Source organism: Drosophila pseudoobscura, chromosome X, assembly GCF_009870125.1.
Source record: "Drosophila pseudoobscura strain MV-25-SWS-2005 chromosome X, UCI_Dpse_MV25, whole genome shotgun sequence".
Lineage (NCBI taxonomy): Eukaryota > Metazoa > Arthropoda > Insecta > Diptera > Drosophilidae > Drosophila > Drosophila pseudoobscura.
The window spans coordinates 5,732,714-5,747,554 of record NC_046683.1 but is presented as its reverse complement, the minus strand read 5'-3'; the positions used below and the strand labels follow the sequence as shown (position 1 = coordinate 5,747,554).

Here is a 14,841-nt window from a genome sequence, read left to right as displayed (position 1 = left end):
TTTAAACGATAATTTGAATTATTTTATTTGGAAAAAAGTTAAAAATAAGAATTTAAAAACTTAAATCAAGCCTTCAACTGGCAATGTGTTGTCTCTATTTTGAGGAGCGACTCCTAAATAATGGTCAGGCTGTGGTTGAGGGAAATCTTTCCCTTGGACACGCGGCTTTGCATGCGCTAACAGAATGAAAAAGAACAAATAAGAAAATAATTTTAAACGTATGAAAATGAAAGCATACCCGATTGAAGACATCGCGCATGAGGCGATTGCCGCGACGGCGTCGCTCTTCGCGCTCACGATTCTGTGCGGCCACCACTTCGGGCAGTCGCTGGCATCGTTTGCTGGTCATTGCCTTCATCTCCTTCGTGGTGAAAACTCTGACACAAGCTGCGGGGTAAAGGATTGAAGGATTGAACTGATGGTTATGATCTGTGTGGTGCTTACATGTGACTGGCGGTGGCAGTCGTTGCAGCCGCCTGTCCAGTGTCTCCAAGCTAACATCCTCCCCGAGCAGCTGCTCCAGCTCGCGCCGCCTCTCGCTGCGTAGCATCTGCATTTCATTGAGTATGGCCTTGCGCTGCTTCGACTTGGCACAGAACTTGGGACGGGCGAGCTGTAGGTGATCCTGCAGCGACATTGTTTGCAGCATTTCGCTATCACCGAACTGAATCATATACGCAATGCCATGCGTCCCCCTGCGCTGTGTCTGCATCAGCCTTTGCTTCTGGTTTTGGTTCTGGTTCTGGTCCCTGCGGTGCCTCTGGCCGGTGCTATCTGCCATAGCATCGTCATACTGATGCGTGGTGGTTGTCGTGGTCGTCTTGGAGGTGTTTACGACTCCTCCACCCATCGGTATGGACATCTCCGAGCTGAGGCACAGCATTGAAGAGATCGAACTGCTGGTGGTTGTCGCTGTGGTAGTGGTACCACCTCCTCCTCCTACTGCTGCTGCTGCCACCTGTACATATTCGGCAATGGCATCGTTGTTCAAAAGGCTGTACCCTTGGGGCACTGCCGTGTAGTAGACACCAGCGTCTCCTCCTGCGCCTGCTTCTGCTGCTGGCAGCGAATATTGCATTTGAATGTAGTGCTGCGGTGCCTGAAAATGAAAGAGACAGCAAGACAGAGAGCATGTGAAAGGGAAGGCAAGAGAAATCTCACTAGAGGATTACCGTATGCTGCTGCTGGTGCACACTCGGCCCATGTCCATGGACCGCTGGATGGCAATGTCGATGTTGCCGATGCTGTGGATGATGATGCTCCTGGTGCTGGGGACAATGTAGAAGATGCATCTGTGGCCGAAGATGATGCTCCTGTTGCTGCCGCTTCTGATAGATCCTCTGTTGCTGCTGCATCTCCTGTTGCTGTTGCAGCTGCTGGTGCTGTTGCAGTTGTTGGAGCTGCTGCTGCTGTTGGTTCTGATAGTGCTCCATAAACTGCCGCTGTCGCTGCTGCACAAAGGAGCACACACTTTCGCTGCGGCCGCCATCGCTGGAGCTATTGGGTGTGGCCATTTTCCCTCGCTGTGGAATGCTCCTGGGGACTGGTGGCGGCGGCGGTGGTGGTATCGGTGGGGTCACCTGTAATTCCGGTGTTGCTGGCGGTGGTGCTGGTGGCTCCACATTTGTTAGAGATCTACCCTCAGCTGGGGGCTGCTCTTCGCATGGTAGAGGCTCCTTTTGTCCTCCCTGAGGATGTAGACTCCCAATCAAGCGTGGCCGCTCCTCTTGCGCACCTCTAAGCATGCGTGCTCGAACAGGCACTGTTCGACGTTGTGGCGCTTTCGCAACCGGAATCGAGGCAGCCGGCAGCACCTCAATCAGCGGCTTCGCACCGATCAGGGGATTGTACTCGATGGCAGCCGTGGGATTCGTTGGACTTTTGTGATCGACTGGGCCTACCAGGCGGCATGAATTGCTAGTCATACACTTATGCACCGACTGCAGGCGCTTGATCTCCAACTCAATCCAACTGATCGTAGGACGCCATTCCGTATCGTTGCTGGACGAACGCGAACGCTCCTCGTACTCGATCTCGCTTTGCGTCATCGGATTAAGCCACTCCTGGCTTACAAGCTCCATTTCCGCGGGAGCGGGTTCTGGTGCGGCAGCGAGTTCTGGTGCGGCAGCGATTTCTGGTGCGGGAGCGGGTTCTGGTGCGGGAGCGGGTTCTGGTGCTGGAGCGATCTCTGGTGCGGGAGCGGCATCATTGCTGTGAGAAGATGAGGCTTCCACTTCATTCGAGATGCTGGCCTCCGAAGAGGGACTCTGCTGCTCTTGTTCCGTGGGTTGACTGCTTGATTTGCTGGTCCGTGGATTGCTCCGTGCGGTGATCATCTCCTTGGAGCTGCTGGTTGCAGAGGAGCCCGAGGCGTTGGCTACCAAAACGAGTGTCCTTGGTGCCGGAACAGGACGGGGCTTACTGGCGGTAGTGTTGGTGGCCATGTCCTGACATTGGGCACCAGCTGCTGGGGCATCAAAGATCGGTTTATGAACGAACGAAGTAGAGTATCCCTTTTTCTGGCTTACCTTTTCCCTTTTTTGGACTCTGGCGGAAGCGCAGGGTCTCGCCCAATTCTATGCAGGATATGCGTTTCGCAATATCCCTTATCAAGTGCTTCTTCTGGATGTGGCTGAGACTGCGGGCCTGCACCAGCGAGCAGAGGAGATCCACGCCCAAGTCCAGCTCTCCCTTGGGCCCACTGCCAGATCCGGCTTCAGATTCAGCTTCTGTTCCAGCAGCAGTAACTGACGAAGAAGAGGAGTCGCTGCCTCTCTGGGTAGCTGGCTGACAGTTCTCCTTGTTTTCCTTCGCCTGCCGTCGACTGGCGGCATCTGCCATGACCTTCTCCAGCTGGGCGGCTGTATACTGACGCTCCTCCTCCTTGGCCAGCTGCTTCTGGGAGCGACCCTGCCCCAAAGGCAACGACGACTGATAATCAAAGCTGCTGGCCACCGAACTGCCGCCATTTGGCGATGTGCATCGGGACTGCGACTTGGATTCCCGCCTGGAGCTGCTGCGATTGCTTTGATTGCTGCTGCTGCGTATGCTCCCTAGACTGGGCGTCGTCTTGCGTTCGCTGCGATTCACAAACGTACTGGAGGCAAGCGGCGGGCGCTGTGGCAGCGGTAGGGGTGTCGTTCCCTGCTCCAGCTGCAGGCGATCCAAATCGGTCTCCGAACGCTGCTGCGGCTGGCGCCAGCACTCCTCCAGGATGGAACGCTCCAGAGTGCTTAGGTTGCTGGTGGACACCGCCCGCTTGTAGTATCCCACATCGGCGGCTGGATCCCATTCGAGGCGTTTGTGGGACTTCACGGCCGACTCGGGCGTTTGGGTATTTTTCGTCTTTTTCTGGGGCGTCCTGTCTGGCGCCTGGGTGGCCGCTGCCTTGGTGGGTGTTCGCAGGTCTTCCACGGACACGGATTGACTGGTGCGGATCCTTTCGCAGCCCACAATGCAGTCAGTGGCTACAATTGGTATGACTTTGATGATCTCTTCCTCGCTTTGAGTTTCCTTTGGGACTGACGCAACTGGAGCGTCAGTGGATGTGGCAGCTGTGCTTGGCTGTTGTCCTGCTGCTGCTGCAGATGTCTTTTTTCCTCCATTCCTGCCACTGCAGCGGGCAGGCTTTGATGGCGCTACCGCTGATCGGGAAGTGCAGTACAATTGAGCCGAATGCATGCTCATATTGCTGCGACTGGTCCCGCTGCTATTGGTCGACGACAAGGCCATGAAACGCTCAAGCTCCCGATCGACGGCCAGTTCGGACAAGTATTCCCTGGCTTTTGGAGGGACGCGCGACGCCAGCAGACGCCTCTCGTCTGTGTGCTTGTGATGGTGTGTGGTGCTTCGGTGGTGGCCAGACATTTTCCCCCGTCTAACGCCTGTTTGCAGCAAAATACGCTAATATCCGAATGTCACAATAGCAGTTTCACTTTTGTACCAAAATCTTAATTTCATTTTTTGAAATGCGACGGAATTTTGTACATTGTTAGGGCAGTGCTGCGAAGTGCTGTTCTCTCCCCAGTGTTGATTAGCAACTAGACCATCGATGTTAACATTAATGTTATCGATGCTTTGGTTACACTGCGATGTTTTCAGACTACATTAGATTTACACCAAAAGCATCTTAAAGGCTAATGATAAAATTAATTTAAAGTCTGCTGGATGCATTGGAAGACCGCTACCATCATAGTCATTTTAGAATATATGCTCTAAAAATGCTATTTTTACCACTATTGTAGGGGCTCTGATATTGCTATTTTCAAAATAAAACGACAAGTTTGTTCACGATAATATCGATATTGTTTTGCAGCTACCCTGTGCATCGATAGGAAAAATCAAAAGTCGCGGGTATGTATATCTAAAGGCGTGAAACAACAGGAAAATTCGACACATTTGGTCCTTGGGTTGACATTGTTTAATGTCAGTGTCAGTGTTTAAATAATAATACAACTAACTAAATCGAAATAAACCAGAAGCATGCTGGAAACCAAGAGCATTAGTGCTTTGGCATTTACTGAGACGCCGCGCAAGCGTAAAAGGGAAACAGGCGGCTGCGTGCCCCTTCCCCAGCCACAGCAGCAGCAACCCTTAACCAGTGACGCCAAGGTGCAGCAGGAAGCAGCTGCCGCCGTCACAGAGTCATGCTTCACCAACGCTGCCTTCAGTTCGACGCCCAAGAAGCTGATTGGACGCCGTCGTTTGGCCAAAGAGAACAGCAATCCGTTTCCTTGTTTGGAGTTTAAGTCCATAGCGGATTTGGCACAGCAGCAGCATCAGCAGCAGCAGAAGGAGCAGCAGCAACCATCCACCAATCCCTTCGAGGTGGTGCGGCATCCCTGCAAGAAAAAGAAACGAGAAATTGCGTGCTTTGAGAATCCTGGCCTGAATCTGGAACTGCCCGAAAAGCCATTCAATCCGTATGAGGTAGGTCGCCCTTCTACATCCTTCCCATATCTCCAATCCACTCACACTTTCTCCACCTCCTCTACAGGTGATCCGTTGCGTTGCCACGCCCAACAAGGGCTTCGTCAATGCCGCCCTCAACGTCCGTGGCAGCGATGCGCCCGCCTCGCGCAATCCCTTCGAGATCCATCGCCAGAGCGAAATCTCCGCTTTGGCCAGCAATCCCGCAGGCGTGGCCAATGCCGCCTTGGCCGAGGACCCGCTGCCCACTAGCCTGAAGATCGGTCTGCCGTTTGTGCCCACTGTGGGCTGTCGCATCGACTTTCATGGCATGTCCCTGGCCCAATTAACGCCCAGCAAGCTGCTCGCGGAGAAGCTTGTCTTTTCGCCAGTGCCGGGGCCAAAGCGCTCGCTGGGTGCCATTAGCGAGGAGTCATCCACCATGGATATTGGCAAGGAGCTGGATCGCTACCAACTGGAGCTGGAGAACAGCATCAACGAGGCAAAGCTGCGCAAGAAGGGCCTCCTGGTGGAGTCGGAGGAGACGCAGGAGACCTTGACGCAGTTGGTGCAGGAACGCCAGGAGGGTGTCGAAGTGGAGCGCCATCTTATATGCACCAGAAGGCGCACTCTCACGGAGATTAGCGAACTGCCAGAGATGGAATCCTCACCAGTGGGAGAGCAACTAGAGGACAAGAAAGAGGAGCAGCTTCAGGAGGAACAAGAAGAGGAGCAGGAGCTGCAGCAGCAGGAGGAGAAAGAGAAGGACCCCGAGCCAGATGCAGTTGAAGGCGATGTAGCCTATGCCTCAGAATCAGACGAGGAGGACTTCAAGGCACCTGCCCGATTTGTGCGCGCCTATCGTCCGGCAGCGCAGCTTAAGGCCGCCAGCAAGGAGTCCCTCCAGTCGATTGGATCCAGCAAGTCCGGTAAATCCCTGGACAAGCCACCATCCAGCCATGGAATGAAGAATATGATACGCAAATCGATACGCCGCCTCATGCATCCCATGGAGAGTAGCAGCGCTACGAGCACGAGCACTTCCCCGGAGAAACCGCACAACAACATCATGCACACTATTCGTCACAGCCTGCGACGGCGGCCACAGAAGGAGCCGCTGCAGGAGGAGCTACATCCAGCGGATATCTCCATTGTGGACAGCAGCGAGCGGACAATGAAGCTCAGGTCGAGCATACCACAAACGGAGTACATGACCATCGAGCAGCTGACGAACGAAAAAAAGCACACGCTGCGAAATAGCATTCGTCGTTCGACACGGGATGTGCTGCGGCATGTCTTCCACAAGAGTCACGATGCCTATGCCACGGCCAAGTGAGGAGGAGGTCAACATCAACATCAACCCAACCAATCACCCAATCAATTTAATTTATTAGCCCTTAAGACCATTGAATTTCTAATTGCACCCAAAGAACGTCATACAAAAGATGCACCCATTTCAGAACAAAAATCCATCCAGGATGGATACCAAAGATAAAAGAGGATCGGATCTGTAGTTCTTGGCTGGAGTTTTCTACGCTTCGGCTTCTGTTCGAAGATTTCGAGTTTAAGAGGTTTTTTTTTTGAGGGAAATGTTTTGGTTATGCAGCAGCGCCCCTCGTTTGGTTTTTGCCCCCACACATTTATGCACTCTTCATGCTTCATGTTTCTCTTTGAATGTACTTTTAAGGTTTTATTGCACGTTTATTTATATATGTTTACTGTATTGTATTTGTATTTGTATTTTTATGAAACTTTTATATATGTATAACATTTGTTTTTTTACATAAACCTCATGCTATTTGCAAACTGTGATTGTTCTAACATACTCTATCGAAAAATGGACAAAAAAAAAGAATTGGCCTGGCATGCGGCAGTGCCTCTCGGTTGTTGGATGGAAAATCTTCTGCCACATTCTTCTGAATACTATTTAGGGATTTACTTTCAAACTCTCCGAAGCACACACAAATCATCAGAGGGAGATTTCTACGAATGGTCCCCATGTTTATCCATTTGCAAAATAGTAAGCCTTTGAAATAGGACCACATTCATCTGGGAATACTTTCGTCTGAGTTTTGCCAGCTACTAAACTACTACATTATATTCTTATATTTAGGGAAACATTACTATAAACTTAGTGAAGGCTATTATAAAGAGAAGAACAACCAAAATGATACCTAAAAGAGATAGTAAGTATCTGTTGGTAGAGATCGGGCAGGGTCTGGAGTTTTAGGATGCTTTAGGATTCGACAGTAAGAAGGTATTTAAAGGAGGAGGAGATTGTATGTACAGAGTACCTATCGGAAAGGGGGATTCAAGGAAGTAAAGAAAAACTACATCCAAGATAAACATAACTTTTCCAAGTCCTTCAATTAGTGAATACTCAGCGGATCGGATCCCTCTACAAATCTAAAGATATTTACGATCATTGAGAGGCTACGCTCATATTAAAAGTATATTCCATATTCCGGGGGATTCGGTGTTTCCTTGATTTACTTGTAGACGGTTTGGAGGAGTGGACGACGGCGCTGTTCCAGCGGCTTGAAGGCATGCTGGTAGACGCTGGCCAGGCGCCAATGCTCCGGATAGCCACCCTGGCCGGCGCCACCGCCCTGACTGCGGAACGGCGGCACCAGTGTGTCGATGTCGTAGTTTTTCTTGGCGTACGGTTGACGGGGTCGTGGCACCACCAGCACCCGCCCGCCCCCAGAGCAGCCCGTGTCCATGCCCATGAAATCGCCGGAGGCATTGTGCTTGGCCACGCCCGCCCGGAAGGCGGCCTTGCTGGTGAGACAGTGACCATGTCCATGACCATGCCCATGCCCAAAGGCGGGCGGACAGCAGCGCGGGGCCGGGGCAGGGCCAACCTTGTGGCAGAGTCGACGGGCGGGTCGTCGGAGGACCGTGTCCCGCTTGCAGGAGGGTCCGGCCGGGCGGCAGCCATGCTCCATGTGCACGCCCCCCGGGCCATTGCCCTCGCAGCTGGACTCGGGGCCCAGATACTTCTCGCGCAGCGCCTGGTACGCCTTGTCGCCCAGCAGGGGCGACGACTGGTACTGCTTGGCCAGGCGATTGGGGGGCATGCCCCCACGGGTGCCTCCTCCGCCGCCGCCGCCACTGCCGCTGGAGAGTTCCGCCAGGTTGCAGAAACTGACGCCGGCACCGGGGCCGCGGCGACAGTGGGAGGCGGCACTTGAGTCCCGGGAGACGCTGCGTGCCCGATCCCTCGGGGGAGGGGAGTAGTCGCAAGCGCAGGGATCCTCGCGATCGATAGCCCTGCCACCAAAGTCCGTCTTTCGGCGCAGTATATCCTTGTCGAAGAAGTCAGCCTCGCCCAAAGTGTTGGTGAAGACTCCGGCGGAGCGTCCCAGATCGGCGGCATTGTCCTCCCGCGGCGTCCGCACGCAGGTAAACACCGCCGGGCCCGCCGAGTCGTTGGAGCCATCGATGTGCCGGGCCAGACGCGGCTCGTCCGTGGCATTGGCCGGCTTGAAGTCCCAGCAGATGGCCAGATCCATGGGTCCCATTTTCTTGGCCGGAGCGGAGCCCACGCCACGGAATGTGTCCCCGCCAAAGGCCTTGGGCACCACACCACCGCCCGTTTTCGGACGGAACACCTTCATCTTGGTGCAGTGCGTCGGACCGGCATTGTGCGTCTTAACGCCCACGCCCGTGGCAATGGGATCGATCTCCAGCGAGAGTCCGGCATGTCCGCCGGAGATCTGAGCCTTGCGGAACGCCAGATCCGCCACACAGTCGGGCAGTGGCTGGTGGTCGAGGTTGTCCTGGTGCATGCGCTTCGCCAGCTCGAAGTTCGCATAGGCCGGCACCACCGGCGATGGGCAGCGCTCGTTGGGCTTCTCGGTGATCGAGTGTAGCGGCATCTTTCTGATCAGGTCCGGATCGGTATCGTATGTATGCCTCTGGGTCTGGGCCACTGGCAATGAGATCAGATCCTTTCCCGGCACGAAATCAGAATCGAATCCCGTGTCAAATCCTCCGTTCAGGTCGCTGCTCCGTTCGAGATTGTCCGTGTAGCGGGACTGTGCCGCTGCCAGCGCAGGAAACTGTCGCCCCGTTGCGGAGGTCACCCGATCCCGGTACTTGATCGGTTGCGTCTCCTCCCTGTCCAGATAGAGACGACTCAGTGGCTCATTGTTGTCCCTTGCGAAGGAGGCCCGCTTCTGGTCGAGCAGCAGCTGGTGCGAGGGCAGACGGTACTCCGGCTCGGTTAGATCTCCGGGCGTATAGGACAGATCCGGCAATCCGGCTGCTTGCGACATGGTTGGGGTGGGTTGGGGTTGAGTGGGGGTTTCTGGTTCACTTTTTGTGTATTCAAACGAGATGCAGAGATGAAGATGGAGATGCAGATGCAGATGAGATATATACAATGGTTATGATTGGATGATAAGCATGGATACAAGTGCGGGGAAAGGTCGATTAGATTGGGAATACCCGGTAAAGGCTCACAGGAAAATGGGCCTGCATTTTGATCGGAATCCTTATGGGAACAGCTACTTTAGATGGATGGCAATGTAAGCTTCTCTTTTGGAATACAAAATTCACTTGGCTCTGTTTAAGATGAGGCTTAGATGCTTTAATGAATATGGTACGGCATATATCTGTCTTATAAACGGGGACAATGGAAGAGCCAACGAAGTCTAACGAAGAGAATTAGAGTGTAATTTTTAGGTTTAAGTTTCCTAGAAACATTAGAGTTTTACACGATATGGGGTTCCATTTTAGATAGATTTGTATGAAGGTAATGCGAGAAGCCAGAAGGAGGATCTAGAGGCAGGGGGAAGATCCCATAAGGAAGGAGTATGAAAATGCCATCCTGCAGTCTTCAGATGAAGAGCAGTATGCGGATGAGGATGATGCATATGAGGATGATCTTGCAGATCCTTCAGCAAAAGAGTAGTGCAAGTGCTTCAATAGATGCCTGAATTTATTGGTTATTGAAAGTACATATTGTGCGTGGAATTGATGACTCAGAGTGAGTGGAATTTGCCTGGTTTATGGATCTGCGTCTTTTTCTTCTGTATCTGTTTCTGGGTTTCGGTCTCCGCTTCCCCTTTGGGCACCTAGCTGGATTAATGATTCACGGAGAAAGCAGTGATGGGCCGCTTGCGGTGTCTGTCCACCTTGACGCAGGTTATTCGAGACTTGTCCGGCATGTTAATCGTTCTGCAGATCTAAAGTGCAGAGGTGCAGGATGCAGGATGCAGGATGCAGTTGCCATGGCAGGATGGAGATATGCATAGAGCGTAAGGACTCACCTTGACTTTACAACTGGCCCGCTTGCAGCTGATACTCCGCTGATGGAGATCCTTGATGTTCTGGATGCCCTCGCACTTGGGCTGGCACTTGGGTCGCGCCCAATACGGATCCCCGACAACGCCCAGTGTCATCCGTTTGTCGCAGGCCAAGGCCCGGCGGTTCTGCAGCTGGCAGTTGCACAGATCTCGCGGAAAGTCACGAAACTTGTAGCGTCCGCTCAGACAGGCATCGTAGTGGCAGCAAAAGCTGCGGGTGATCTTCAGCGGTAGCTCGTATGTCCCACGGAAGCGTCCAAAGGAGTTTCCGTCCCTGGGGAGGAAAGTACAATGTGTGTCATGAGGCATCGGGTGTCCTCTGTGTCCGTTCGACTCACCTACGGGCCGTGGGCAGCAGGTGACCGTTATTGGCTACTATGGGCGTGGCTTTCTTCAATAATACCCTGGGTCGTGGCGGTGCAAAGCGTGGATACTCCCAATTGCAGAGTCCTGGCGCCTGGAAGCGGTCCTCGAACTGTATGGGAGAGGAAGGACGAGGACGGGGACTCGATCAACACCTGTTACGAAAACCCTCTACCCTCCACCGTCTATCGTCGGATGCAAGTAATTCCCTTATTTATGGGCGCTGAGCAAGCAAACCAATTGATACTTACACACATATACAAAATAATAAAAAACACAGCCCAACCCCCATGGAGGTAGAACAACCCCCCCCTGGCGGAATGGTCGGAATGGGCGGGCAATTACACGGCGTAATCTCTGTTGCTGGAACATGTGTAAAAAGGCATTTGGTCTAATTCCACTTAATGCCAATGTTTGTGTTTGCCTTTTGAAAGTCAGGCAGACAGGAGCCGAGTCCAGAGGTCTGCTCTGGTGGGGGGCGGAGGGAGGCTTAAAAAACGGACAGACTTCAAACTGATCCTTAAATGAGCCTGCCTCAGTCCTGGTCTTAAGCTTGAGGAATCATTTATCAGAAGTTTTTAAGCTGATGCCAGCAGCTGGTTGGAAAGCCAGAAAACAGGCAGGAACTTAATCCACAGGAACCTGTTAGGGCGGAGGAAAAGGCGGGGATTTTGAATCTAGAAATGGATATGAGATGTGGTATGGTATGGGATGGTATGGGAGATCCTCCTGCCGAGTCCTCCCAAGAATTGGGTTAAGGAAATGACTTTGGGATAAGATTCTACGGCAGCTTGATAGAGCAGAAGCTCCACTGGAAACCCTCTGAGAATTGGGATGGGAACTGGTACTGTATCACTACTCCATTTACAGATGATTTCTGGTTTAAGACACCATCGTGTTACCTCGAAGTCTGCTCTTCCCACGCTTCCGGATTTCAATTAACAAATGCAAATGCCTTAACCGCCAGTAATACGATACCAGGGCCCTGCAACTTGTCAACACTTGATTGAGACCTTGATTGATGCGTTTGTGGGTGGGGTTTGGCGGGGTGTAGGGCACGCGTCTTGGACGTGTCCACGTGTGCCACAATGCGGCAACTGTAATTAAATTTGTACGGCAATTACACAAGAATGCGATGAAGGGCCACAAAAGAGGCCAAGGGATGTGCCAAGAGAGAGGCCATGAAGAGTGTTGGTGTGGGTGTGAGGAATCCCCTGGATGGTTACCATGGAATGGAATGGAATGGATGCACTTGCCAAGCGTGAAATACAAATTGATTTTAAACTCAATTAGCAACAAAAGTTTTGTAGGCGTTTAAACGACACCAACTACAATGAGGATTACAGGACACCCAGCCAGATGAAAGAATGAGGCATCGATGGTATGGATGGGTAGATGGATGGCATGGCATGGAGAAGGGCAGGCAAATAGATAGTTGAATGGATGCTTGGGTTATCCACCCCATACCATCTATCTCCTTCACACTGTACTGTACTGTTCTGTTCCTCTGGCGTTCCTCTTGTGTTGTATTCTGTTCTGTCTGTGCGCGTCACCCCTTGGTGATGATTTTTATGGCAACCCTCTGGGGTGCAATTTATCACATGGTCTTTTGTGTCAGAGCCAGAGAGAGAGGATTAGATAGTCAGAAAGCTACCATAGCACACGTGCACTCGTCCACGGGATGGATAGGCGGGCGGGCGGGTGGTCAGCACTTGTAACACTCCACTCACTTGTGTACACGCCTCCACCTCCCACCGTACTCCCGTACTCCTTCCTGTGGCAGGACAAACACTTAAGCTAATTTCACGCTATGCTGCTACCGATTGCCGTTGGATTGCTGCTGGACCAGGTCCAGTCCACGGGTCCAATCAATTGCCGCCCTCAGTTGCTTTGAGCCTCAAACAGCTGTCAATTTGTGCGCCTTTTTCGCAATTGAAATGTCATTAAGCGTGTCCGAGGGAGCTGCAAGATTTCTCTGGAGTTGCCTGGACCTCTGGATCCACCAGATAAAAATACACCAAGGAAGAGCGAAAATTCCTTCACCTTTTCGCGCTTAACCGTTACGATGGTATGTACATACGAGTATATCAAAATAACTGTAAATAACTGCAGTTGCGTGGCAATACTGACTGACATAAGGCGCCCCAGGGGCAGGGGGCGACGCTCCGAGCCTGGATCCAAAAACAAACCAAAAACAACAAAAACAAAAAACAACGGATTGGTAACCAATCCCGTTACCAAGTAAATAAACTTTAACTGTCGCTATTTGCAACTTTGGGAAAACATCGGAATTGGGATCTGGAACGGCATCGGGAACGAGCACGGTAGCGGGAATGGGAATGGGAACGGGAACGGTAACGAAGAGAATAACAATGGATATGGAAATGGCAACGGTAAATAGTTACGGGATGCGTACCGTCACTCAAGTATGAAAAGCCCGCAGAGACAGTCGACAAAATGTGGCGAAAAGGGGAACCCAAGGAAGGATTCGCATGAAAAGGTACTCGTACGAAGGTAAAGATTTCTCAATAAAGATTCCTATGATAAGAATTGATCATTCAAGATTTCCTTGTAAAAACCACTCTTAAAAGATTTCTCATTAAAATTCCTATCCCCTTCTTAAGGTTTTCTAAAAAAAAATTCCTTCAAGCAGCTTTCCTCTTGAAATCTCTATAAATTTTCGAACTCATTTCATAAATGGATTTTTTTGAGCAGTAGGTTAAGGAATAGCTTTGGAAATATTTAAGCTTTTAATGGCCTTAGTCTAGAATATTTATGACTACTGTATGATGTCATGTCCTTCAAATTTGTCAAATCTATCATGAGATAACGAGTTTGATACTTTTTAACTGATTTTCTTGAGACAGACAACATATGTACATACATAATAATGTACGTATTACATATTTATATGACTGTTCTGTTTTTGTGACTCTAGGGCCCCTGTAAAGAACTCTGAAAATACCTTTGTGATGTCTAAAACAGCGTAATAATCGTGGATTGTGGGAGAACCCACAGGAATCCACTGTATTCATTAAGAACTGTTTTCAAAAGTACAGTTCTATGATTGCAAAATTCACTGAAACTTCAACTAAATAATATTTATTGGACATAATATTAATCTATCCGTATAATGTCTAATTTCTAATAGACATATGTACATACATATGTACCTTTAGAGAGCACAGTATTAGCTCTCTAAAGGTACATACATACATATGTCTATAATATTAAATTTACCAACAAGTAAAATTCCTTCCCGTTTCGTTTGATGAATGAATAACGAGATAAAAGTTTGATTTTTGACTAATTTGTCGCCTGGCTGGTATATATGGCTGGCACCTAACCCACTCCTCTCCTCCCACACCGTCTACAAATGGCACTCAAAGAGATGCAGACAGAGAGAGAGAGAGAGAGAGACATGGAGTGCGCGGGTGGCAGACTAACGGAATGTCTGCCAAATGGCGACTCGCGCTCTCTTCTGGTCAGTGAGACGCATAGCGAGACAGAGAGAGAGAGAGAGAGAGAGAGAGAGAGAAAGAGGGAGCGTGCAAAGCCCACGCCATTGATTTTGTTACCTTTCGCTGGCAGAATTATTATTACGACTATTATTATGGCAACCGGTTGCCACGCCCTCCCGCTGACATGGCACTTGGGCTGTAAATTAGGCCGCTGCCTGGAGAAATGTGACAGTAGTGGACCAGCTCTCGCTAGCTGTCTGTCCCTCTCTCTTTCAGTAACAGCAAGGATAACAGCATCGCCATACAGGGTGCTCAATCTGATGGAGCCCACTCACCTGATTAGCACTGAAATGAAAGGCCATTGTCAGGCTGGAAACGATTTGATTTTGGAATTTTAAAATTGGAATTAAAAAAATACCAACAACATATTGACAATTCTGTAAAGGGTGACCCTGTTTTCCTTTTGGCGCCAGCTATGGGGCGTGGCTTCCAAAGGACACGCCTAGAGCGTGGAGTGGGGGAGTGTGGAGTGCTGGCATCAGGTCGCATCTGGCACTTCAACGGAAAACGGTAAAGCAAATGGAAAACTTTGCCACGGCAGCTGTGCCCCAACCAAATGGAATGAGCGCAAATTGGGGCGCGCAAGGAATGAAAGAGCTCCTTTTTCGGTATACTATACTATATTTATATTTATAACTTTAATGCTTGACTGGGATAAACAAATATCACGACTTAGAAGCTAGTCAAAAAAATGATGTTTTTTTTGCGATTATTTCTAGAATAGAGATACTCTTGTG

At 50.7% G+C, this 14,841-nt stretch overlaps 4 protein-coding genes across 6 annotated transcripts; 1 reads left to right on the top strand and 3 right to left on the bottom strand.

The window, feature by feature from the left end:
- Positions 1-31: 31 nt before the first annotated feature.
- Positions 32-4,062, bottom strand: Alms1a (Alstrom syndrome 1a). Of its 2 annotated transcripts, none has more exons than XM_033384778.1 (5): positions 2,529-4,062; positions 1,173-2,467; positions 445-1,099; positions 239-387; positions 32-176 (listed from the first exon to the last, which is right to left on the bottom strand). In XM_033384778.1, the coding sequence occupies exons 1-5, from the start codon at positions 3,865-3,867 to the stop codon at positions 114-116; spliced, it is 3,501 nt and encodes a 1,166-aa protein (XP_033240669.1). In that variant the 5' UTR covers positions 3,868-4,062; the 3' UTR covers positions 32-113. The 2 variants fall into 2 exon arrangements, with proteins under 2 accessions (XP_033240669.1, XP_033240670.1); XM_033384779.1 differs by having other exon boundaries at positions 1,173-2,464; positions 2,529-4,060.
- Positions 4,063-4,328: 266 nt separating this feature from the next.
- pon (partner of numb) lies at positions 4,329-6,636 on the top strand. The gene is made up of 2 exons (XM_002134433.3): positions 4,329-4,929; positions 4,997-6,636. The coding sequence occupies exons 1-2, from the start codon at positions 4,483-4,485 to the stop codon at positions 6,242-6,244; spliced, it is 1,695 nt and encodes a 564-aa protein (XP_002134469.2). The 5' UTR covers positions 4,329-4,482; the 3' UTR covers positions 6,245-6,636.
- A 663-nt stretch (positions 6,637-7,299) lies between these two features.
- Positions 7,300-9,188, bottom strand: LOC4815275 (uncharacterized). Its single transcript, XM_001355140.3, has one exon. The coding sequence runs from the start codon at positions 9,186-9,188 to the stop codon at positions 7,398-7,400; it is 1,791 nt and encodes a 596-aa protein (XP_001355176.2). The 3' UTR covers positions 7,300-7,397.
- Positions 9,189-9,832: 644 nt separating this feature from the next.
- On the bottom strand, positions 9,833-14,516 carry LOC6901800 (protein Flattop homolog). Of its 2 annotated transcripts, XM_002134432.3 has the most exons (4): positions 14,380-14,514; positions 10,559-10,695; positions 10,185-10,494; positions 9,833-10,100 (listed from the first exon to the last, which is right to left on the bottom strand). In XM_002134432.3, the coding sequence occupies exons 1-4, from the start codon at positions 14,404-14,406 to the stop codon at positions 9,999-10,001; spliced, it is 576 nt and encodes a 191-aa protein (XP_002134468.1). In that variant the 5' UTR covers positions 14,407-14,514; the 3' UTR covers positions 9,833-9,998. The 2 variants fall into 2 exon arrangements, with proteins under 2 accessions (XP_002134468.1, XP_033239990.1); XM_033384099.1 differs by lacking the exon at positions 9,833-10,100 and having other exon boundaries at positions 10,397-10,494; positions 10,563-10,695; positions 14,380-14,516.
- Positions 14,517-14,841: the final 325 nt, after the last annotated feature.